This window comes from Miniopterus natalensis, chromosome 9, assembly GCF_054644295.1.
Source record: "Miniopterus natalensis isolate mMinNat1 chromosome 9, mMinNat1.hap1, whole genome shotgun sequence".
Lineage (NCBI taxonomy): Eukaryota > Metazoa > Chordata > Mammalia > Chiroptera > Miniopteridae > Miniopterus > Miniopterus natalensis.
Window position 1 is genome coordinate 78,495,109 of NC_142089.1, and position 25,530 is coordinate 78,520,638.

Here is a 25,530-nt window from a genome sequence, read left to right on the forward strand (position 1 = left end):
GGGAATCGAACCGGATCCTCGGTGGATGCTCAGCGGCTGAGCCACGCCCGGCCGGGCTCAAGGAGCCCCTCGAAGGCGCTCGAGCGACAGCAACTTTGGGCTACTCCTTCCATTAGAATGATGACTGCCATTCGTACCTCCCTCGTCTAGGCTGGGTACTTAACACTTTAAATGAATTATTTCGTTTAACCCTCACAGCCATCTTACGAATAAGACCTCCATTTCAGGTGAAAACACTGAGGCACAAAAGGCAAGCCACTTGCCACTGTCACTTCTGAGCATATTTTCTCAGGCAGTAATGTACAGACAGTTATGTGGGGAAAACAGCCCAATAATGTGTTCAGTGCACCCCCGCCCCCCCTCCCCCCCGCTCATGGTGAGGCTGACTCACCTGTGCTCACCCAGTGGGAGATGAGACTAAACCTTAGGTCTTCCCGTGGCCACTCTGGTCACCAATTTAGTTCAGAAATAGGCTAGGCCACACCTTGTTTGCTTGTATAACAGCTCCCACCTCCTCCCCTAGCAGATACCCTGACCAGTGGCACCTTCGATGGGGAGACAAAGAGGCCTGGCAGGCACAGGGCTCACGGGGCCCCAGGTGTCAAGAAAGAACCAAAGCCTTGTTAGGGCGAGGGACACGACTGGAGAGTTAGCCTGGCATTGCCCAGGAACAAGGCACCGTGTAAAAGGACAACAAATAAACACTGGTCTCCAGGCCGTCCTCCCCCTTTCATTTCTTGTTCTCGGTTAATTCTTCCCTGTTTTCTTCCTTCCCGCTCTCCCGCCCTTGCCGATGTCTCTCTGTCCGTCTCCATCTCCCGAGTATTTATTGATGACTCATCTGTGCCTAAAGGCAAACGCATTCGGTGCCTTTCCTGTCTCCGTGCTCCTGGCTCCACGTCGAGTTCGGGACAACCGTGGAGGCCCCGCTTGCACCCTGTGCCAGTGAGTGTCGGGGGGGGGGTATTCCTGCTGACCTACCAATTAGTCAAGGGGGAGCGTTTCGGGAGGAGAGCCAGTGTCTATTGTCTCTTCAGTTGTCGCCAAGCTGACAGTGGGGCCGTGTCAGTTTGTTCGCCAGATGCCTGTAGAAGCCGTTCAGATCCGCCGCAGCGGGGGCGGGGGGGGGACAGCACAGCAGAGCGGGGGGACAGGGGAGGCTCCTGTCGCTCGATGGAGTGGCGAGGCTGCTGGTCGGGACACCCCGGAATAACGGAAGTGAAGGTGCCCCCGAGGATGCCATGCCAAGCACAAGGCCTGCGAGCAAACCCGGACCATTCTTCACAACTGAGAGCACCTCCTCGGCTTTGCCTTTCACCTCCGGAGGTATCCGGTCGCTCGAACCCTAACCCTAACTGCACAGCTCCGTCAAGGTCACAGAGCGGGACACTTGACACTGCCAAAGCCCAGAAGGCCCCCTACTCTTCCCAGGCTCGGCCGCCCCACCCCCAGCCCTGAGCAAGCCCTACCCAAGGCTCTGCTTTTATGTTTTCTGGGATTTGAACTTTACATAGATTAAAATCCACAGAATGTATCTTTGTGTTTGGCTTCTTTTGCTCATTGGCACGTTTGTGAGACTCACCTCTGTTCTTACTAACTCTCCTCATTGGACAGGGTTCCACGGTGCAGGCAGGAGACAGCTCGACGGCTCATCTTACGCTGGTGGACATTTGGATTATTTCCAGTTTTTTGTTTTTTATAAAGGAGGCCTAAGTGTTTTGACGACAGGCCACAGTCCTCCAGGAGCGGGGTTGCTGGGTATAGAATATGAACATGTGTGGCCTGGCAGCGCAGCGATCATTCAGTCAGGGTGGGAGAGGTGCTCAGTATCACCTTTGGCAGGTCAGAGGCCCTGGATACACGTTTAAAAGTGTAACGAAGCCATAATACTGCGTTAGGTTGAAGTGCTGTAATGGACTTAAACATTTCCCTATTGCTTGTTCATCTAGGTCGTTTTTATTATTTTATTATTTTATATAGTGTTGCAATGAATGACTCTCTTTATAGCTGTTTCCTTCTGAAAAATTTACTTTTGGTGAATTCTCGGGGTAGGTTCACCTGGATCGAAGGATATGTGGTTAGAACTGTCGCTCTTTAAGGGACCCTGAGGGGGAAGAACAAGGAAGCAGGCCTCTCACACCATGGCCTGGGGGGGTGAAGACGGGCTTTGGGTTTCGAGGAGGAGAGTCTCGTAGAGAACAGTAGGGTCGGGGTAGATGGTGAGCTTTGCAAATGCTGGTGTAGTTTTTAGCAACTCAATATTTAGTTCCTTGGAAGATAAACTGGGTAATTGGAAAAACAATGTATACCAATCGTTAAATTAGGAAGAGGAGAGAAATCACTAGTGCAGATTTACTTTATTCATTTCCCCCCCCACAGCATGATTAAAGCCCAAGAGGGGGAGCGGGGAGGGGGAAGAGGGGCTAGGGCACCGCCGCAGGGGGAGAAAGGGCCCAGGAGGGGCGAGGGAGGGCTGGGCCCGCAGGCCTCGCTCTCTAACACTCCTCCCTGTTGAAGCTCTTGACAAAGGCCGCCCCCAGGCCCTGGTGGGAGACCTCGCAGGCGTAGACGGCATGGCTTCTGTACTCGGAGGCCGGCAGCGTCAAGGTGCTGCTGAGGCTGTAGGTTCTGTCCCTGTGGTCCTGCTCCGAGGCGCTGCTCTGGATGCCCTGGGTTTGGACGACACCGTCTACTTTCCACCTGACGCTGACTTCCCTGGGGTAGAAGCGGCTCAGCAAGCACACGACCGAGGCGTTTCCGCCGCTTAGCTGCTGCGCCGACGGGGGGAAGATGGAGACGGACGGCTTAGCCACGGCGCCTAGGAAGGAAGCACAGAGCGCTGTTCCAGCAGCAAGGAGGGTCCCCACGCGGCCGCATGGTTGCTGGGCGACCCCAGAGCCCAGAGGGGCGGCTGGACAGGCAGACGTGGCATGGCGGACAGCAGGGTGAGGGACAGACGGCAGCGACGAGGCCAGGGGGCGCACCTCAACCTCCACGGCCCTGAGTCCTGCCCTTACGAAGTCGCATGTGAGCCCTGCAGCCATTTTAAAAACACTTTTGTGCGCTTTTCTGACCTCACGTCTCTTTCATTCAGCTGTGCCCCCGGCCTCCTGCAGTAACTCGGGGCTTCAGGCCAGAAGCAAGGCCACGTCACCTGACCCCTTGGAACTGAGAACTGAGGCCGGGTTTTGGCCCCCCCGCCGGTCATTTCCTCTGTGCCCTCCCAGGATGCACACTGAGGGCAGACTTTCCCCTCCGGGGCTCCCCTCGGTGTGCTGGGACCAGGGCCGCCCTGCAGAGTGGGCTCAAGATGTGTGCGCCTGGGTGGGGTCCGCCCTTCACCCTCTGTGCTCAGCCAGCGGCTTCCACACCCCTCACGAAAGTCCCAGAGGGAGGCCCGGGCCCTGGCCCGAAGCCTGTCGCCATATGTGCAGTCAGTGTTTGGCCAGGCCAGAAAGGGTCAACTGTCACTTGGGCCACCTGCCGAGGAGGAACTGGGTAGCTTCGCTCTGGCTGCGAGCAGCTGCCAGGTGGCCTCCTGGACGCCCCCCTGCGGGAGGGCAAATCAAGGAAGCTTCGCTGGGAGAGTCAGAGACGTGAACGGGTTCTTTACAAAGCTAACCCCCATGTTAGCCAAGCAGTTCAATACAACATACTGAGCTTTTTCTGTTTTGATATTTTCTTCTCTTTTAAACTTCATTACTAGTATTTAAGAGAATTTATAAAATAACCTTGGAAGCAAAATAATGTTAATTCTAGAAAGAAAGGAGGGGAAATAGGATGTGAAGATACTCCTATCTGGGTGAACCCTTGATAGATTTAACTTTTCATCCTGCATTAAAATATTAAATAATTAGCATATTTGATATGGAAGTTCTTGTAAGACATCATATTAGCTTTAAATGGTATTTAAAATTCAGTAAAATAATTTTTCAAAGGCCATAAAATAGTTTAAAATACTAAAATAGTTTTAAATAGTTTTGTTTTAAAAGTTTTAAAACAGCCCTGAAATAGTCCTGTTAAGTTGCTGCAGACCAAGAATAGTGTCCTAAATATCACTATTGAAATCAGCTGAAGTAACACAACAAACTACTGAACTACTTTAGAGGGTATGGAATTAAAATACTCAGATAAAAATTCTCTATCACAGAATAAAGGTATCAAAAAATATGTTTATATTTTTTATTAGTGACATTTATATATGCTTAGATATTTTAACAATGGAAGTACAATCTTACCCAAGCTATTAAATTTTTGAAAAATAAAACGTGTCACAAATTTACGTTATTTTTAATCAGTTACTATACCTTAATGTTACTTAATGTGAACTCAGTAAAAGTTAACTGTTCAATCTCTGAAAGGCAAGACAGCCTTAAGTTAAAATATTATTTTAAGTTATATTTTTTCTGGTGGGAATTTTACCCAGTAAGCTACATATATTTCTTTTCTTGGGACTGAACTTTCTGATTCCAAATAATAGATCAAATGTATTCTTTAATAAGCAGATATCAAAATAATTACATATCACTGAAAAAAATAGCTTTAAGTTCTCTATAGTCCCCTAATGAAAATTTTCATTGAGGATATAATAATGAATGTGAATTATTTCTAAAAATCTCTAATAAATCAGGCTTCTCCCTGCTTTTCCTTTGTTAGCTCAGTGCCCACCATGTTTCTATTCTCTTTTGTTAGTGGCATTACTCGTATCACTGTGCCAGGGAAGCAGCCGTGGCAGAGCTCAAGAGGCCCGTGCAGACTTGCTTCAGCCTTTAGGGCCAGGCTCACTGCCACTGAGCGCTGTGGCTGGGCCACGAAAGTCACTCAATCACGAAAGAAGACCGCCATGAGATCTACAGGCCCCATTAGCTGTGCCACTGCCTCTTTTGCGGTATAAAAACATTCCAAGTAATAATTGAGGTAAATGAAAGAACATTTTCATTAAAATATTTACTATTTTTCTACAAATCCATGGACGTTTAAAAATATAATGATTTCATTGAAAAGTATCTCTTCGAAACTGAGCTTTTGGGGACAACCATCATTCTATCCTTATGATAAAAGATCATTTCCAGTTTAATTTAGTCCATAAATTAGATTTTAAAAAGGTGATATCTGTGAAGATACAGAATCTCCATAGACTTTCTGAATGTTGAGTTTGTCACTCATTTAGACTGAAGATGATGTGGCTGCTGATTCTCAGCTGCATCTTGTACATGGCAGACAGACATCTTCCCTAACTTCCCACTGGTTACCAGTGTGCCCTATTGATTCTTATTGTTAGCTTATCAAATAGAGAGAAGAGAGAAAACCAACTAAGAAATACATCTCTCTACATTTCTGTGTTATGAATAAAGACCAAAAATTGATACAATATTTAGCAAAGCTCAATAAAAATGAGTTCACTTTTGCTCTTTAAAATTGCAAGGATTTCCTTTTCATCTACATGATTTTTATTCCCACTCTGAGTAATTTGATTTAGATTAAATTAATCTTTTTATCTGCAAATCTGTTTTTGGAGCACCAGAAACACCTAAATGCCCTCATTTACTCAGTTCCACAAAACTCACACTTAAGTCTCTAAAAGTCAATACTGGCATTTAGACCAAATTTCAGAAGGCAATAAACAAAAATTACTTACGTTTTATTTCTAGACGTGTCCCTGGGCCAAAGGTGATCCACAGTATTAGCATAGTTATCATCCCTTCAACAAAAACCTCTTTTTGCTGTTAATCCCATTACACTGACAGAACCAGAAAATCCCGCAATTTATATGCCATGTCAACCAACCAGCTCTGCTTTTCCATGAGAGGAACTGATTTCCAGTCCCTTATCTGATTTTCAGAAGAATCCCATTCTTTTCAGAATTGATCTCAACTCAAATCCCAAACATGAAAATCCCCAAATTACACCCCCTCTAAGGACTAGCAAGGTGCACGTGTGTTTGACCTCAGCGTGCTCTCCGGCTGAAAGAAGCCACAGAGCCTCTTCCCGCAATCAAGTTATTTTGATTTGGAAATCTTAGAGAGCAGTCATCAGCAAGCCTCTCCTGCAACAACCTTCTCTCCTCTGTACCTGCCCTGGGAACGAACTATTTTATCCTTGACATCGAATGAATGAAAACACACACAAAGAAACAAAATACAAGTTAATTACACAGAAACAGAGAAAAATTAGTTGAAAAAAATATTTAGGTTTGATCTCCGGCCTGTCCCCTGGCTGAAAGTGTACAAACAAAGGATCCTCTTAAGCCCCCTCCTAGACAAACACTGAGCTTCCACTTCTGACCACTGAGTAAGTCTCTGAGTCAGGGTTTGTGCTGGCCGGTTTGCTCAGTGGTTAGAGCGTTGGCCCACGAACTGAAGGGCCCTGGGTTCAATTCCGGCCAAGGGCATGTGCCTCGGTTGCAGGCTCGGCCCCGGTCAGAGCATGGGCGGAGGCAGCCAATCGATGTGTCTCTCTCACATTGATGTTTCTCTCTCCCTCCTTCTCTCTCTCCCTCTCTCTCTCTCTTTCTCTTGAACTCTCTCTGAAAAAGCAATGGAAAAAATATTCTCGTGTGAGGGTAAAAAAAACCAAAACACACGGTTTGCTCCACAGTAAATTCCTGAAAGTATCACTAGGACAGGTTCTCACCCTCCGTGCTTTTCAGAAAAAACACGAAATCAGTTCTCAGGTTTGTTTACAGACTTGAACTTGATCTTTGCTCTGGAGGGTGTCAGAGTCTATCTGGCTTCAGATTCAGCTTCATAGACGCAGGGGTCACCAGACACAGACAACTGAGAAGGAAACTTAGGTTTTGCTCACGTTTGCTTTCCAGCTTGGTCCCTGGCCAGACACCGAGCACAATCACAGCTCTCCACGGCGTCCTGTTCAGAAACCATCCTCGCTCAAGGCTCACAGGGTCCTGGCCAGCTGCTGATGCCTCCCTCCCTGGGAGCAGGTGTAGAATGTGGTTTTCTTAGATGACATCTAAAACCCTAGAAGACAATATGTTTATGCGTAGGGGTGATGGTCCCTTTATTTCACAGGGTACTGCATCTGGACTACTGTTATATCCATTCTTTTTTTTTTTTTTTTTGGAAAGTAGGCTGAATGTAAATCACAAAGAAAACAAATTTTTAAAATTGCACTTCTTTGCACCTTCTCCTGGGGTTGGGAGCTTTTGCAAATGATAAACCTTATTCAGTGCAATTATGGAATCCGTTAGCTTCTGTCAGCTAATAATAATTAAAGAATGTCTTCATACTTGAACCTCTCATTTGCCACAATATTGTTGCAAAAGGGTAGACTAAATGTATATTAAACAAAGGCCTGCTCCTTACTTTGAAATGTAGGTTGGAATGAAGCTGTAGATGACATGTGAAAAAACACAAGGGTCAAGAGAGAACAAAAGCGGACTTTACCTGGTCGTGCATCTATTGTCACGGGACAGGTAGGGCGCTCAGAAGGGCACCCACCACGCCTCGCTGAGCTGAACCGGGGGCCTGCTGTCTCTGGAGCTGCCGGGGAACCACGGCAGACCTTAGTGATTCCATGGGAGCCCCATCAAAGGCACTGAAGACATCCTTTGGAGTCTGGCCTCACTTGTTGCTCTCTTCTTTCACATCAGCAAACATTGCTCCCGCCATCCTAAACTCCTTACAGTCCTTCTACGGCCTCCAGCTTTTACAAAACAATCCCTCTGCTTGGAAACACCTCTGCCCACCTGTGTTAGCTCATGAACAACTAATTGTCTTCCAAGACTCAACTCAAGAGAGACCTCTCAGATTATCTCACAGGTGACCTACATTTGCAAAGTACAGAGGCAGGTCACTGTGCCCAGAACACCTCACCTCATTGCTCTTACTTGCTGTCAGATTCTTTCTGTCCTACTGGATTGTAAGCTGTTTGGTGTTTTATTTGTCTTGTATTTGGAAGGCCCTGTCCAGAATCTTCACTTAAACAGATATTTGCAGGCTTAATGAAAAAGCACCAACAACAACCACCTACAAAAAATAACTGAAAGTCCACGATGGATCAGAGCTGATGAATTATAAAAGACTAAGGACTGATATTGACCACTGCAAGAGTAAGTTTTACAAGAAAAATTATAACTGTATTTCTGAAGACTGGGGATAGGTGGCCTTGATTCTGTCACTGGGAGATTTGCCAGTTGCCTTGAATAGCAAAATCAGAAGGTGAGGAAAGAGAGGAATCAAGTTGGAGGGAGAGAGGAGAGGAATTGGCAAGTGGAAATTAACTGTGCAAAAGAATTGGCTGGGACACTGCCCCCATGGAGCCTACTGAGGATAGAGAGTGTATCTTCTCTGCAGAAATACGAGCATTACGAGTCATAGTAGCTGGACATCAGACATGGATCGCCACATTTAATTATCCCCCCAAATCTAGGGACTAGAAGTTAATATTATTCCCTATTTTGTAGATGAAGAAACTTGAGTGCAGAGAGGCGAAGTAACCTGCTCATAACACTGAGTAGCAGAACTGGGATTTGAACTTGGAGCTCGTGTGCTTAACTGACACTGGGAGTAAAGTGCCCCGAAGAAGCAGCCTGCATGACCGCAGAAAACACTGGGGCAGGGGAAGGAGCAGGAAACTCCTTAGACCGTGCCGAGGTTAGAAGTGAGTAGGTGAGTGTGCTCGAATGTATGTACAAGATTTCTCTCTTGCTCTCCCCCACCCCTCCACTCCATAAGCAGTTCAGAATCTAACTCTGCTGGGGGCCAGATGGCAAGCAGCTTCACTGAGGAGTTTGTTGGATTGCTCCCCCCAACTTTCTATTCCCATCACTCTTGTACATTAAATCCAAGAACCTCTCAGGCTGTTTTATTGACACTCTGCCTTTCCTCAGTGCATCACCATTGTCTTACCTGGCTCTGGAATATTTGTATCTGCTAGTCCATTTTGAAGTCTGTGGCTCAGCATTCTTTCCAGCTGATCAGCCATGGCAGCGCCCAAGGCAGGCCATTCTCTTTACTTCACCTTGACTCCTTAGGGTCAGGATGCTCTGTTACCTGTGCTTGACATCAGGTGATATCCCACAGGGTGAGGAGGCAATTCTTAAGCCCACATTCAGTGGTACTTGGAGCCTGATCAATTGCTGGTCTTCCAGCTGGAGTGCCAGGAATTGACATCTGTCGTGGTCCCCTGGCCCCTTTAGCCAGGAGGGAGAGAGTGGAGGTTACTTGAGAAATGACTGCTTCCTTCTCGGCTTGGAGCTGTGTCATCTCTGAGGAAAGACAAAGTCCTTTGCAACTTTGCAAATATGTGTTCCATACACATGGCCCCTCGATGCTGGCCCATTCGGGAAAATGTTTCCAGAGGGTATGAAGACTGCAGGTATTTTTGACTCCTGGGAGTGGAGGGGAGACTGACTGCAGGACTGCGGGAGGCTTATTACCCTGGGGAGACTCAGCCCGGAGATTTACATATTGAGGGTTGTGGTTTGTGGCTGGTTTTACACAGTGACAAGCCCCTCGAGCTTACCCTAGTCTACTTGGCATCTAGCCCTGCCCACCTCGTCTACTTGGCATCTAGCCCTGTGTCCTCCGTCACCCTACCCATGGACAACTACTGTGACTGGGCGAGCTCGGACTGCACTTGTGACACCCACAAATTCAGGCTTGCTTCTCTGCGCCTTTGCCCTTTCTAGTGCCACAGTCTGCAGGTCCCACATGGACACGACTCTGCTCCCTGCTGGCTCAGGGCTCAGTGCTGAGCACTTTGCTCACCACCCCTCCCTCTCCCCTTACTCTCCTGGGTAAAGGCCTGAGCTCTATATGGGTCCTGCCAACTGCCGATGACTGACTCACGCCTTAGCTGTGCATGCCTCCACCCCATCTCGGAGGATTCCCATCTCTTTCTGCTTTCTATTCCCACTAGCTTTTCTCTTTAGCTTCCTGGGTCACTTTATTGTTTGTATTTAGAAGTTTTTTGGCCCTGGCCGGTTTGGCTCAGTAGTTAGAGCGTCAGCCTGTGGACTGGAGAGTCCCAGGTTCGATTCCAGCCAAATGCATGGCCCCAGTCTGGGCATGTGTGGGAGGCAACCGATTGCTATGTCTTGCTCACATCGATGTTTCTCTCTCTAGTTCTCTCTCCCTTTCACTCTCTCTGAAAAGCAGTGGAAAAAATATCCTCAGGTGAGAATTAAAATAAATAAATAAATAAATAAATAAATAAATGTTTGTTTTTAAACAAGGGAGTATTGTGGTTGAATGGATGTGTTTTCCCATGATCTTAACCTGGATCCTTCTTTAATTGGCTGATTTGTATTCTAAATGGGGTTAAAGCAGGCTGGTCCCCGGTGTTCCCTCCACTCCCATCTGCACACACATTAAGGGGAAGGAAGAAGCACAGACCACCCCCCCCTCGCCTGCCCCACAGTCCTGATAACCCTGGGTGAGGCCCGGAGTTCCCCACCTAAGAGGGGAGATGAGGAAGATGATCTGCCCACAGGAAAACAAGCAAATAAATCAAAACAGGAAACCAACAGATGGGAGCAGGAATAATTTGGACTTTGAAGTTGACTGTGATAAGACTGTCTACCACTCTCTCAAAATTCCCTCCGCAATGACACAGGAAATATAAAAATGAGAAATTGTTCATTGATGGAAACCACTTGAAGAATGGTTAGCAAAAATGGAAACAACTTGAAGAATCTGATTAGCAAAAATTTATTTTTATTTTATTTTCAAGGAAAACCACAAAGATTTGAGTTGATGGAGAATCTGGACTCCGAGTGATCAGGGACCAGACCTGGGAGTGGGCAAGGTGGGCAGTGCAAAGCCCAGAACCACGTGGGCCCCTCCCCTGAGCCTGGACTCACCCTGCAGCCCATGTGAGTAGTGATGAAAGCAAAAAGGGATCAGGTTCACAGGCACTCAATTCAGTAGCAATCGGATGAAATCTCTAAGCCACTAGAAGGAAAAAAAGACAAATAAAATGAAACCAACCTAGGAATTCAGGAAAAAGAAATAAAAAATCAGGAAAGCATGATGAATAGAATTACGAAATAAGATGGAAGGACCAAGTTCAAATAGTCAAAAACTATAAGGAATATTAAATTATTAAAACATTGAAAATAAGGTGACTATTAACAAAAATTCTCTCCTTGATCAAGTGCTATTCAGGTGCCTCTGAACTCTCTCCTTTACTAGGCCCTGACTTTTGGGCGTCTGTGTTCATCTCTGCATCGTCCAATTTTAGCAAGAATCTTGCTAAGTTAGTTTAACCAGAATTCCCCAGCCTAAGTCATCCTGGTTACCTAACTGGGTCTGCTATATTCCACCATCCTCAGGGGATGCCTTATCACCCTGCCTGCCTTCAGCAAGAATCCTGTTAAGTCAGGTTACCAGAATCTCCTCCAACCCCTGATGTTACTTCTTATTTATCCATCCATTGACCTCCACCCTGCTCCTTGGTTATAAATCTCCATTTTCTCCTGTATTTGAAGTTGGGCCCAACCTCTTTCCCCTACTGCGTAACCCCATGGCAGTGGTCCCTCCACCTTTGGTGAAGGTCCTAGATTAAGTCTGCCTTGCTATTTTTAACAAGTGTCATGAATAATTTTTTCTTCAATAATATGTGTCCTTTCAAGATCATTTGATTTGCTGGAGAAATTGTTTGATTTATATTTAAAAAATTTTTTAAATTTAATTTTCAATTACAGTTGACATACAATATTACATTAGTATCAGGTGTATAATATAGTGGTCAGACATTTATATACCTTATGCAGTGATCACACCACTAAGTCTAGTACATATATGATACCATACATACTTTTACAATATTGTTGACTGTATTTCCTATGCTTTACTTTACATCCCCTTGACGATTTTTATAGCTGGCAATTTGTACTTAATCCCTTTTACCTTTTTCACCTGTCCCCTAACCCCCTTCCATCTGGTGACCATCAGTTTGTTCTCTATGTTTATGAGTGTTTCTGTTTTGTTTTTTAGATTCCATAAGAAAGTGAAATCACATGGTCTTTGTCTTTCTGTTGGACTTTTTTCACCTAGTATAATACATTACAGGTCCATCCATGTTCTCACAGAAGGCACGATTTCATTCTTGTTCATTGTTGAGTAGTATTTCATTGTATGAATGCAGAACTTCTTTATACATTTGTCTATTGATGGGCACTTGGGTGGCTTCCATATCTTGACTGTTGTAAATAATGCTGCAATGGACATAAGAGTGCATATATCTTTTTGAATTAGTGTTTTGAATTTCTTTGGATAAATACCTAGAAGTGGGATTGCTAGGTCATATGATAATTTTATTTTTGGGGAAACTCCACATTCTTTTCCATAGTGGCTTACAATCCCACCAACAGGGCGGGAGGTTTCCCTTTTCCCGACATCCTCACCAACACTTGTTCATTAATTCATTGATGACAGTCATTCTGACAGGTGTGAAGTAATATCTTCTTGTGGTTTTAATTTGCATTTTCCTGGTGATTAGTGAAGTTGAGCATCTTCTCATGTCTGTTGGCCATCTGTATGTCCTTTCAAGTCCTCAGCCTATTTTTTAAAAAAAATTGGATAGTTTGTGGATTTGTTTTTTGACAATAAGTTGTATGAGTTCCTTATATTTTGTGAATACTGACCCCTTATTGGATTTATTGTTGGAAAATACCTTCTCCCATTCAGCAGGTTGCCTTTTCATTATGTTGATGGTTTCTTTTGCTGCGCAAAACTTTTTAGTTTGATGTAGTCTCATTTGTTTATTTTCCATTTGTTTTCCTTGCCTGACGAGGCATACCCCAAGAAAATATCACTAAGAGTGATGCCAAAGAGTTTACTACCTATGTTTGATTCTGCCAGTTTTATGGTTTTGGGTCTTACATTTAAGTCCTCAGTCCATTTTGAGTTTATTCTTGGATATGGTGTAAGAAAGTGACCCAACTTCATTTTTTTACATGTGTCTGTCCAGGTTTCCCAACATCATTGTTTAAAGAGACTGTCTTTACCCCATTGTATGTTCTTGGCCTCCTTTGTCATAGATTAATTTACCATATCAGTGTGGGTTTATATCCGGGCTCTCTATTCTGTTCCATTGATCTCTGTGTCTTTTTTGTGCCAGTACCATGCTATTTTGATTACTATGGCCTTGTAGTATAGTTTGATATACATCTAACTTTGTTCTTTCTCAATATTGCCTCTCCTGCAGATACATAGGGCTGAAAAACTGAGTTCTGTTTAATGTAAAGTTCTGGTAATAGTGATGTATACTTCTGTCCAGGGTTCTACAGGCCTCCTGAGCAGCACCTTTTCACCAACTTTGCAATTGAATTCATCCGTAACATTACACTGCACTACTGGACCCAGATATGGTAAGAGATTCATGACCTAGAGCTTGAGCCCCTTTCTCCTTCTCTGCTCTTTTTAACCCTTTGCTTATGTAGCTTAACACATGCCTCTTGCAAGCCCCCTTCCAACACCACATACACACAGCAGCTGATGAGTTCGGGGAGAGCAATTAGGGCAGCCCAGGTCCCTCACTTGGGGAGGGTTTTCTTGGGGTTGTAACACTGTGGAGGGATTTATTTTCCTGATGACAGTAGTAACTGTAGCATCATCTGTCTCCAGGGTGCTTAGGATCAGGGCACATTCTCAGACCTGCTGCCTAAGAAGCAGACTGGGACCTGGCTGCCAACTGGACACTTTACATATGAACGGCTTAGCAGGTGTTCCAGGATGCCATTTTTGTTAGTCACACTCTCACTTGTCCTACAGGAGATTGTGACTTTGTCTCCTGGGGACACAGACCAGGAGAATGGACTCTGGGTCAGGACAATGTGCACCCCAAAAGCTACAAGGAAATAGAAGAGCAATACAAGTTTATACAACAAATTCAAATACTTTATTTCTAATTATTCATTTCCATTTGGAACTAAAGAAGAAAATTTGGGCTTGAACAATATTTGAGCTTCTTTCAAAGTTCATGAGAGTCTATCCTCATGAGAGTGGATCATATTCTCACACCTTTACAACCGTTTCTTGTTTCCTGCCCATTTCTTCCTGGGGATCATGAGAGCGAACACCTAGCGCAGTGGAGCCGGCAATAACAACCTTGTGTCTCTCACCGAAGGGATGTTTGTTAAAGAGCAGGACTCATTTAAAGGACCGTTGAAAAGTAAGCCCCATCTTCGGGGAGGAGATATGAAAAGAAGCTTGGTCCACAAAGGAGTGCACTTGCTGAGGACAGAGCATGGCCCTGTGTTTGTCAGTCAGAAAGTCCTTCTCATATTCTCAGATGACATGGCAGGTGAGCACCTCATAAAGCCGACTGAGTAAGTGCTGTAAGACTGGCAAGGATGTGCCAGGCACGTTAAGCCTGGGGTGGTTAGTGGGAGGGCATGCGCATGTGAATGCTCATCCGGTGAACACTTGAAATTAATTTTATATACACTAGGTGCACTTTACTGTGCTCAGTAGTATCTACATTTTTTAAATAAATGAGTTAATTAATGAGGAGGAATTATGGAGTCAGAATAACAGGTACTTTTTTCCATTTTCCTTCTTTACAACTACTGGTACTTTGAGTAACCTAAGCTCTGATGACCTAATTTCCCATATGTAGAGGATTATCGTGAGGTTAATTACAATAAATAAATAAGCCCTTAGAATATTCAACACATGGTGAGTCTTCAAGACTCAGTAAATGTGAACTGGCAGGGCAATGACTGCTACTGCTGTTATCTGTATTAGTGGTGTTGGTGGTGGGAGCAGTGGTGGCAGAGCTCCTTGAGTATGAGCTTCTTCGTTCCCTAGTTCTCTGTTGCTATAAACACTTTTCAGAGTGCTTCTCAGAGATGCACAGACCATGCTTGAGCCAATTGCTTTGCAATCTTGAACCACAAGATTTGGGGATTCTGTGTCATCAAGAAAGGAAGCCACTGAAGTCCTAAAGTCTCTTGCAGGCCCTTCCCCATGAGCCCTGTGGACCCTTCGCCCACAACAGGCCCTCCCAGACGAACAGACTGCAGGGAGGCTGCGGCTGCTGGACCACCTGCCGTCACCACAGGGCCAGCCTGGGAGGCGGGTTTGTGTTCAGGGCTGTAACACTGTGAGAGGAACTGTATAATCCTGCTGACAGTAGTAAGTGGCGACATCATCGGCCTCCACCTCGCTGATTTTGAGAATGAATTCTGTCCCATACTGAATCCCAATGAACTTTTCTGGGACACCGGTATATCGGTTATCAGCGTCGTAGATGAGAGGCTTAGGAGCCTGGCCTGGTTTCTGCTGGTACCAGGTCAGGTAGTCACTAATGCTCTGATCAGCTCTGCAAACCATGGAGACGCTCTCTCTTAGAGACACGGACAGGAAGGCCGGGGACTGGCTCAACACAGTGCTCCTGCTGGCAGCTGAAAGGGAAGCAGAACAGAGTCACAGCGGTAACCAATCCTGCTCCATCTTCCTCCCAGGAGAGGATCTGCCCTGGTTCCCTGGCCTGAGAGCACGTGGGTCTCTGAGGGGGGATCGTGGGCCAGAGATCCAGAGACGCTGGGCAGACCTCAGGAAGAGGGACCTTTCATCATCACAGGGTGCTCCCTGCATCCCCTCCTCACCTGGGAGCAGGAACAGCAGACAGAAGAGTTGACTCGGTACACCCATGTTCAATCCGGGCTGTGCCTGAGACTCTTCCTTCATGCACAGAATCACTGAGCAGCCCTTTTTATGAGGATTCTGAAGAGCAGAAACAGAGTCTGGGGAAAATATGCAAAGCAGAGGGGGCAGGAGAGCAGGCCTGGCCTGCAGCTGGCAGCAGCCTCGTGGGCGCTGCTCCTCCAGGCTTCACATCAGTTGTGGGCCTCCGACTGAGTCCCAAGGAGCTTTCCCCAGCGTTTGTAAGATAAAACCATCTCTATAGTTTGTGGTCCTCAAGATCTAAGAGCTTGTAATTAGAGTAGGGGGGTTTCCTTTCAAGAAAAAGAAAAAAGTTAGATGACTTAAAATTTAATATGAGCATATAATTATCCCTGTGGATTCTGACGCACCATGCTCTAGAGATAGTGTAAATTCTTCTTTGTTCTGTTAATCCTCAGCTGAGGACTTTCCCATTGATTTTTAGAAAGAGTGGAAGGGAGGGAGGAAGGGGAGAGAGGGGAACGTCGATGTGAGAGAGACGCATGGATTGGTTGCCTCCCGCACTTGCCCTGACCCTGGCCGGGATGGAATCTGCAACCCAGGTACATGCCCTTGACCGAGAATGAAACCCACAGCCCTTAGGTCCATAGGCTGGCACTCTAACCACTGAACTACTCGGCCAGGGCTATACCCGTTTCATCTTGATGTTATGAGCCATGGGGTGGGGAGAGGGGAAGGAGGGAATGTATGCCATGCCTGTGGGCACCATGCCCACACAGAGAAGGCTCACAGCAATTGGAGTATATTTTCACAGCCTGTATTATTCTTTATTTTGGAAACTTATTATTTTAAATGTTTTTTTTTCCTCATTTTCTATATGTAATAACTTTTTCTCATTTCTCTCTTTAACTTTCATTCTATTGTCACATTTGAGAGTTACCAGGTATTATTTTGCCTGATACAGTTCCCATGTTGTCATTAATGGCAACACTTCTTTTATTCTCACAAATGACCCAGTTGGGTGAAAAGTTATAGGGTCACCCTAGACTCTGACTCTATTCCTAGTATACTAAAATATTTGTTAATTGAAAATTAATAATTTATGTAAAAAATTACCATATATCTTTATATCATCTGAGGAAAAGGGTGAAGAAATAAAATGGAGTCACTATGGTCAAGCTGCTAAATTATTAAAATCAAGTAGGTTGTGGCACAAGGAAATGATTCTATTCTTGCTTTAAGGAGCCTGGGAACTTAAACTTGTGAAATTTCCATTGTGTGCCAGTGCCTGAATGTACCTGAATTTTATAGATAAATGTCTGAAAAACTTAAGAATGTTCATGTGCCGGAGGTGTATATATATATATCTCATAGACGGCCACCTGCCATGTTTAAGAAAGAGTGTTCATTATTGAAACCACCTGGCATCCAGTATCCCGACCACTGGATCCGGAAGCTTCCCATCCTGAGCCAGTCTGGGGCTAGGAATGCAGGGGTCATCCCCACCTCCCAACCCCCAAATGGAGTTTTTACTATGAGAACTGTTAGCTTTTCTTTTTTCTTCATAACACTTGGTATTGTCTAGTCGTGTTTTTGGTTTACAAACCCCTAAAGCCCTTGAATAAATATTTGCCATTCATTTCTAGCCAATGCCTCCTTACAGCTTTGTGATCCATGGGCACACCTATCAATTCGATTGAAAATGCTTTTCTCTGAACCTGGGGATTATCATTATCTTCTTAGAAGGCAGGGGGCATGCAGGAGGCAGCCAATCAATGACTCTCATCATTGATGTTTCTCTCTCTCTCTCTCTCTCTCTCTCTCTCTCTCTCCCTTTCTCTCCCTGAAATCAAGAAAAATAAATAATATTAAAAATAGAAAGAAACAAAGCCTGGGAACTCAGGGGTACTTTGTTATGCAGTTTGAGTACTGCAAAAATGTGCCACCTAAATTAGTTGAGCTGAAAAGTAGGTACCTGTTTGCCTGCTAAGCCCCGTTCCAAGGAGTGGGGCTTTGCGTGGGGCCTGGGCTTCCATATGGCTCATTCATACAGACAGTTTTTCTCTTGGTTACTCTGCTGAAGAGGGCAGACACCATCCTCACAACCCTGAGTCTTCCGCTTGTAACAGAATATATTTACCATTCTCCCCAAAGGCTTATTCAACTGAAGTCTGGATCTGAGTAAGGGGAACGGGACAGGAGGAAGTCCTTTGGGCATCTGTACTCTAAGCTCTCTCTTTAACACAGAAGGAGGCTCTTCCTGGTGTTATCGCAGAAGCAGAAAACAGCATTTAGAAAGGCACCTGAGTTCTAGTTGAGTACAGCCTATCAGATACGACACCAGTACCAATATTTTGCTCTTTGGCATCTCCGTGTCCTTCTTTGTAAGACAGAGTCATAATTCCTGCCTACCCCACGGCTTAGAGCATAGACTGCACCAGTCTGTCTAGAAAGGCAACGTTAGAGATGAACACTGTCAGGCTACGGCTCGTGGGCCTCATCAGGCCCATCGCTTCTGTGTGACTTGCAAATTAAGACGAGCTTATTCATTTAAATGGTTGAAAAAAATCAAAAGCAAATTAATATTGTGTGCCACAAGGAAATCATATGAAATTAAAATTTCAGTGTCTATAAATAAAATTTTATTGATATTCAGCCATACTCACTCATTCAAGTATTGTCTATGGTTGCATCAGTAATGTAAATGAAGGGCTGAGCCTCAGGCACCAGCTTTTTTTTTTTTTTTTTAATATATCTTTATTGATTTCAGAGAGAGGAAAGGAGAGGGAGAAAGAGAGATAGAAACATCAATGATGAGAGAGTCATTGATCAGCTGCAGCCCGCAACCCAGGCATGTGCCCTGACCAGGAATCGAACCCCGATCGCCTGGATCCTAGGTCGACGCTCAACCGCACAGCCACACCCGGCTGGGCGGGCACCAGCTTTTAAAATAGGAAAACTGACCTCTTTAAGGGAATGACTGGGAGCTGGGCATTTGTCTAGCTGTATTCACATTTGCCACGCTGTCAAAAGTTAAAGCAAGAAGCATGATACCATTCTCCCACAAATTTGCCATAATATATTAACTGTCAGAACTTGATGCAAGTGCAAAAGAACTTGCCATTTTCCAAAATCCTGTGCAATTTAGAGGCTTCACCCTAATCCTCAATCAGAAGAAATTAATCTTCTATTTGTAAATAATGCATAATAATATGCTATAAGTCACATCTGTTAAAAATAAAAATTCAGCCAAGTAAATTTGAAGACCTAATTGGCTTTATTAAGTGATCTATCAGTGGAGCAGCATCCTCTCCAGCAACAAGAAGGGCACTCAGGGGGCTGAAAGGAATGGAGGGGTTTTACAGGAAGAAGGGAGAGGTGAGGGAGCTCCTAACAAAAGAAAAGACTGGAACACCTTCTTTGGGGGGAAGGACATGGCAAGGGTTTTAATCATGGGAACTGCCTCTTTTTTTTTCTGTGGGGTGTTAATCTCCCCCTTCCAAAAAAAAAAGTCTAGGCAGTAATAAAAAATAAAAGCACTTATTTGAAGTCAGAAATGCGGTCCAGGAGGTGCAGGCTTAGGCAGCAATCTCAAACATGTTCTAAGGAAAGAAAGAAGTTGGGGTTTACCAAGGCCAAGGACAAAGATAATCCTACGAGGTCACAAGGGTTGCTTTTCAAGATTCGTGACTGGCGCGGGCACAGCTGAAGTTACACGCATTTCCACGTGCCTGGTTCCTAGGGCTAGTGCTAGCAGAGAGCCGGCCCGTGTGCATTTCGATACGTAGCAGGCATCTACCCAGGATATTTGCTGCTTGGCCTTGAGCTCGGTTCCCCAACGGTTTAGCAGCTTGCCCACAGTTCTGAGAAAGGAGGCATGAGATGTACACAGGCCCTGCCTCCTCAATGTCCTGTGACTCAGTTTTTAGTGATTCTCTTAATAATGCTTAAGGCGTTTGATTTTCTGTTACTATCTCCCCCTTTTATTAAGGTCTTTCAGTATAGGAAGCTTCAAAGACTAACCTTTAGTTTTATCATCCCATTGCGATGCCAGAGTAGCCCAAAGCCTGCTCCCAGTCCCTCCTGTCCTTGGAGGGGAAGTCTCAAGGCTGGTCATATCAGTCATGCTCGATCAGCACGCTGGAGAGCCTGAGGGCCACATCTGTAAGCAGGCACCAGTCCGATTTTCCCAAGAGGCTTCTGTAAGTCGGTATTGATTCTTCTGAATTGTCTGCTCATCTCTGAGTCTCTGCATGTCGCTCTCAAACATGACAGTTCAGTCAGAATCTTGGTAATATAACCAATATTTCCAATTATGTCCTGTTATAAGGAGAACAGATTCTTATTCAACTCATGCAAATAACTTTATTGGCGTAAAAATAAAAATACTTACTGAGAGTTTGCAAATTCTGAAGGGACCAGGTAGGGAGAAAAAGATGTATGTTTCAATTTTGCTTACAAAGGTATACTGTAATTTACAAAATTGTTCTAAGTCATAGGTACTCTAAGAGGAACAAGTTTCCTTATATTTGGAAAACAAAATATTAAAAATTAGCTATGTCTAAAATAAAAAGTCATAAAAATTACAATTATCCTCATCTGTTCATTTAGTCCCACATAATTAATTTAAAACATTTTGATCTTTTGTTAGCAGTCTTATGAAGCTATAACTTCTGCAAATTTTTGCCCATTTCAATGTTATGACCTTAAAGTTTATCAGAAAACCACATTTTAAGGTGTCAGAGTCCTCTCTATAAATCTTTTTAAAGATAAAACATATTTGCAAAAGCATCAGTGTAAGACAATAATTCTGTAAATTATAAAGATTTTAAAATGCCCATAGTTAAAGATAATGTAATTGACAAAAAATTTTCATATGACATTTTAAGAAAATAACTAGAATTGCAAATAAAAACATTACACCAAGACATTTTAGATCTTTAGAGATTTTATATAATTTTTAGAATATTTATTTTAATAACAATATGTGCATATAAATACAAGAAAACTATTACTCACTTGACAATGCTTCTTTTATAATTTTAGTATATCAAATAGGTCTAATTAGCTTAATTCCCCCCTTTTATGCAAAGAGAAATGTCCTTTAAAATGTTTCAGTCTTAAATTTTAGTTTTAAAAACTTTTTAATTTTGGATTTGGGGAAGTTTGTCAAACATATAAAAAAATTTTAAAAACACTTGGTCAAATAGGATCATAGGTCACTGTGAAACAATGTTTAGTTACTCATTTAATCATGATGGTGTGGGGTCCAGAATGAGCCACCCCAGGATATGACTCCGTGGGCTCAGGAGAAACTGATGATCCCCCCCCCCCTTAACTTCCTAGAAGAATTTAAATGGAAGGACTTACTCATAATAAAAGATTCTCAGTGATAGCCTCTCCGACAGTGTTTATTCACTAAACATCTGCTCTTATCATCCTGCTATGTCTCTCTGAAGCCCTCAGGTGCATTCCCTCACCCCTAGCTCAGGGTGTCTTCTATACCTCAATCTCCTTTCTATCTCTGAACTTCCCATGTATGTGCTGTGCTGTTCCTGTGCACATAATATTAAACTGATTTTTTTTGTCAGTCTCTCCTGTTGATTTGATTAGTCAGTCAGCCAAAAGAACCAGAGGAGGGAAAGGGACAACTTCCCCCTTCTTCACAATGACAAAGAATTTGTACGCCAATGCAAAAAGTTAAATAGTTGTAAGCAAAATTTAGCTCTTTTAATATTAAGAAGATTCAGTTTACTTAAGCAATCAAAGGCCTGATGATACAGAGAACATAAAATCATTCTGAGACAGGCAAGTAAGCCAGGACATGTGGAATAGGGAAACAGACAGATAGTTAAAGCAGCCAAGTTTAGCAAAATGGGAAATCCTATCTTCCCTAACCAAGGACACTTAAGAGTAAATGGTTTCCAGTTCTCCTCTCCATCCAGAGAGCAAATGGCTTGAATCACCCTGCTCAGGAAGGGAGATAGCAGAATTCCAATTAGTGCCATTTGTGCCAACTCCACCCAAGCACGGATGTAGTTGGGGAAATAATCTCATTTTGACACATCAGCACAAAGCTGATGAATGTTCTATTGGGATCTTTGCCCAAGATCTCTCTAAACTCCCAAATTTAGACCCTCAAAACGAAGGACTCAGGATTTACTCTCCGTTTCTGGAGCATGCCTCCCTCTCTTCTTTCCTGCAGGCTCGCTATCTTTGTCTTTCTCTCTCCTAAGCATCAAGGACCCTTCTTCTACCTCTGTAACTTGTTTCCTGAGCCAACACAGCCCAGCTGGCTCACTTCCACAACCTTTGTAACTTTCTAAATAAACTTTCTCTTCAAATATGACTTCCTAGCCCTGAATTCTTTCTTTGCCAAACTCAAGAACTGAGGTCTAGCTTTGATGGTAACAACTGGTGCCACTTTGCAGCCAACATTGCAGGCAACAATTTTAAGACCATTTTTCATAATATCTTATTAGGATCAGATAAATAGTCCAAGAAAACTTTGTCCTTTAAACAGAGAGAGCCATAGCTGGGTTTGCTCAGTGGTTAGAGCATCAGCCCGAGGACTGAAGGGTTGCAGGCTCGATCCCTAGCCCCTGTCAGGGTGGGTGTGGGAGGCAACCAACTGAAGTGTCTCTCTCACACATTGATGTTTCCATCTCACCCCCTACCTCTCCCCCCTCCCCCTTCCACTTTCTCTGAAAACCAATGGACAAAATATCCTTGAGTGAGGAGATATATATATATATATATATATATATATAGAGAGAGAGAGAGAGAGAGAGAGAGAGACAGAGAGAGACAGAGAGAGACAGAGAGAGAGACAGAGACAGAGACAGAGAGAGAATTGAACTCTAATTTTGCATCAGATTATTTTTGATATTAAATTCACTTAATTAAATTTACACCATTATTTAGCTTTACAGTACATAAAATCTTCTTTCTCAATATTCTTTTTCATAAGCCTTCTACAATTTTCCTTGTAATTCCCTAAAATGTGCATTTTCAGATCTTATACCTTCTTTTACTAAAAACATATATTAATTTCTTGTATATTAGTTAGAATTATTGCCCTCAGAAATTTTAATATCTAGTGAAAATTAAATGACAACAGAGAAATGGAGGTGAGAGATCCCCTTGGTTTCTCTCCCTGAAATGTCAACAGGCTAAACAACTATAATTCAACAAAGAATTCCCTACTCGATACAGAGGCACGCCTGAGAGACCGTGCATTGAAGCATCTAAAGGTGGGCAACTGGGAATAAGCTGGGAGAAGGGGGGGGAGGGAAGCCCAGAGGGCCTGTAGGCGCAGCTCTGCAGCTGAGGGCTAGCGGTGCTGCTGGGAGAGGGCAGGAAGCTGTTGGGAGCAGGCACTTCCTTCAGGCTGAAGAATAGAGAGCTGGGGGGAGGGGAGTCCAGCAGGGCGAACAGAGAGAACACTGGCTGAGTCAGCAGGCACATGATAGAGCCTGGGGTCCTGCCGTGAGGCTGTCCGCTGTCTGGTGCGGGTTCTTCTGATAAAGAAACAACCACAGAATCCTGCCATCCCTTGGACTCCCAAAACCTGCCTCCTGTTACTCTTAGTGTCAGGTCGAGGAACATTTTATCTATAAACCAAGAGCTATTGCAATAGAACTACTGTTTCCCTCTGTGACTGATCTCCAGGTGGGGTGCTTGGGGCTGGGCCCCATGGAGGTCAGGGTCACCATTAGGGTGAGAGCAAAACAAACCCCATCCCCAGAAGTGTGGCTGTACTGTCTTATAGAACCTACTGAGGTCAAGTCTGGGAGATCACAGAGGTAAAAAAATCTTGTGATTCAGCACCATCTACTGGAAAATAGTAAAATGACCACTTCAGAGAAAGCTCCTGCAGAGAGGCCATTGATATAGACACAGAGCATGGCCGCTGTGGCTCAGTGGCTGAGTGTCAACCTATGAATCAAGAGGTCACATGCCCGGGTTGTGGGCTTGATTCCCAGTAGGGGGCATGCAAAATATCAAAACTGGGATGCATCAAAAGCAGTAATAAGAGGGAAGTTTATATCATTACAGGCCTAACTCAAGAAATAAGAGGAATCCCAAGTAAACAACCTAACATCACATCTTAAAAAAAGGAATGCAACCCAAAGTCAGCAGAAGAAAGAAAATCATTAAAATTAGAGCAGAATTGAATAAAATATAGAACAAAAAGACTATATAAAAAATTAATAAAACAAAGAGCTGGTTCTTTCAATAGATTAATAAAATGGACAAACCCCTGCCTAGACTCACTAAGGAAAAAAGGGAAAAGACCTATATAAACAAAATCAGGAATGAGAGAGGAGAAGTCACCACAGACATAACGGATATACAAAGGATCATACTAGAATATTATGAAAGACTATATGCCACCAAATTCAACCACCGAGAAGAACTGGATAAATTCCTGGAAATATATAACTTTCCTAGGCTACATCATGGAAAATTTGAAAAGCTAAAAAGACTGATCAGGCCCTAGCTGGTTTGGCTCAGTGGTTAGAGTGTCCACCTGCAGACTGAAGGGTCCCAGGTTCCATTCTGGCCATGGGCACGTACCTTGGTTGCAGACTCAATCCCTGGCGCCGGCTGGGGCATGTGCGGAGGCAACCAATTGATGCATCTTTCTCACATCAATGTTTTGGTCCATCTCTCTCTCTCTGCCTTCCACTCTCTCTGAAAAGCAATGGAAAAAATATCCTCAGGTGGGGATTTAAAAATAATAAATGAATAAATAAATAAATAAACAAACAAACCAATCAGCAGTGAGGAAATTGAACAATCATCAAAAAACTCCCAAAAAACAAAAGTCCAGGACCAGATGGCTTCACCAGTGTCTTCTACCAAATGTTTAAAGATTTCAAACCTATCCTTCTCAAACTCTTCCAAAAAATTGAAGAAGAGGAAACACTTTCTAACACATTTTATGAGGCCAATGTAACCCTGATACCAAAACCTGGCAAGGATAAGACAAAAAAATAAAACTACAGGCCAATATCTCTGATGACTACAGATGCAAAAATCCTAAATAAACAGAATACTATATATATGTATATATATAAAATACATAGTGATCAGGTGGTATTCATTCCAGGGGCACAAGAATGATTCAACATATGCAAATCAATCAATGTAATACACCGCATTAACAAAATAAAGAATAAAAATTATTTGAACTTGCCCTGGCTTGTTTGGTTGAGTGGTTAGAGTGTAGGCCCAAGGACTGAAGGGTCCAGGGTTTGATTCTTGCCAAGGGCATGTACCTCAGTTGCAGGCTTGTTCCCCGGCCCTGGTTGGGGCACATTCGTGAGGCAACCAATAGATGTGTCTCTCTAACATCTATGTTTTTCTTTCTCTCTCTCTCTCCCTCCCTCCCTCCCTCCCTTTCACTCTCCCCGAAAAAGCAATGGAAAAAATATCCTTAGGTGAGGACTGAAAAAACCACACAATACATACTCATTAACAGATGTGAATTTATCTTTTAATTTCTCTGTAATAAGAAACCCAAAGTAGGTGAACTTAGACTGAGTTAACAATTAATGTTTCAATATTTTATCTTACTAAAAATGATCTAGATACTTAATAAATCTATCATTTATCTTAACTTTTTTTAAAAAAATTGATTTCAGTGAGAGGAAAGGAGAGGGAGAGAGAGATAGAAACATCAATGATGACAGAGAGTCATCGATCGGCTGCCTCCTGCATGGCCCCTGCTGGCCATCGAGCCTGCAACCTGGGCATGTGCCCTGACTGGGAATCAAACCACAATCTCCTGGATCCTAGGTCGATGCTCAACCGCTGAGCCACGCCAGCTGGGCACATTTGCCTTAACTTAATAGAACTCTAAATTAGTTTCAAGTTATCAACAATGTTTGAAAAACTATTTTTAAGTAATATACTGTAACATATAATTTAC

At 43.8% G+C, this 25,530-nt stretch overlaps 1 protein-coding gene across 1 annotated transcript in view; it reads right to left on the reverse strand.

The window, feature by feature from the left end:
* Window positions 1–2,495: 2,495 nt before the first annotated feature.
* LOC107528717 (immunoglobulin kappa light chain-like) overlaps window positions 2,496–25,530 on the reverse strand; it is a 35,028-nt gene continuing 11,993 nt past the window's right edge. Inside the window, exons 3-7 of the mRNA XM_087820032.1 lie at window positions 19,617–19,913; window positions 15,575–15,692; window positions 15,076–15,370; window positions 5,639–5,676; window positions 2,496–2,818 (exon numbers count right to left, since the gene is read on the reverse strand). Coding sequence (XP_087676158.1) covers window positions 2,496–2,818; window positions 5,639–5,676; window positions 15,076–15,370; window positions 15,575–15,692; window positions 19,617–19,631 — 789 coding nt within the window. The 5' untranslated portion in view covers window positions 19,632–19,913. The remainder of the gene's footprint in view (window positions 2,819–5,638; window positions 5,677–15,075; window positions 15,371–15,574; window positions 15,693–19,616; window positions 19,914–25,530) is intronic.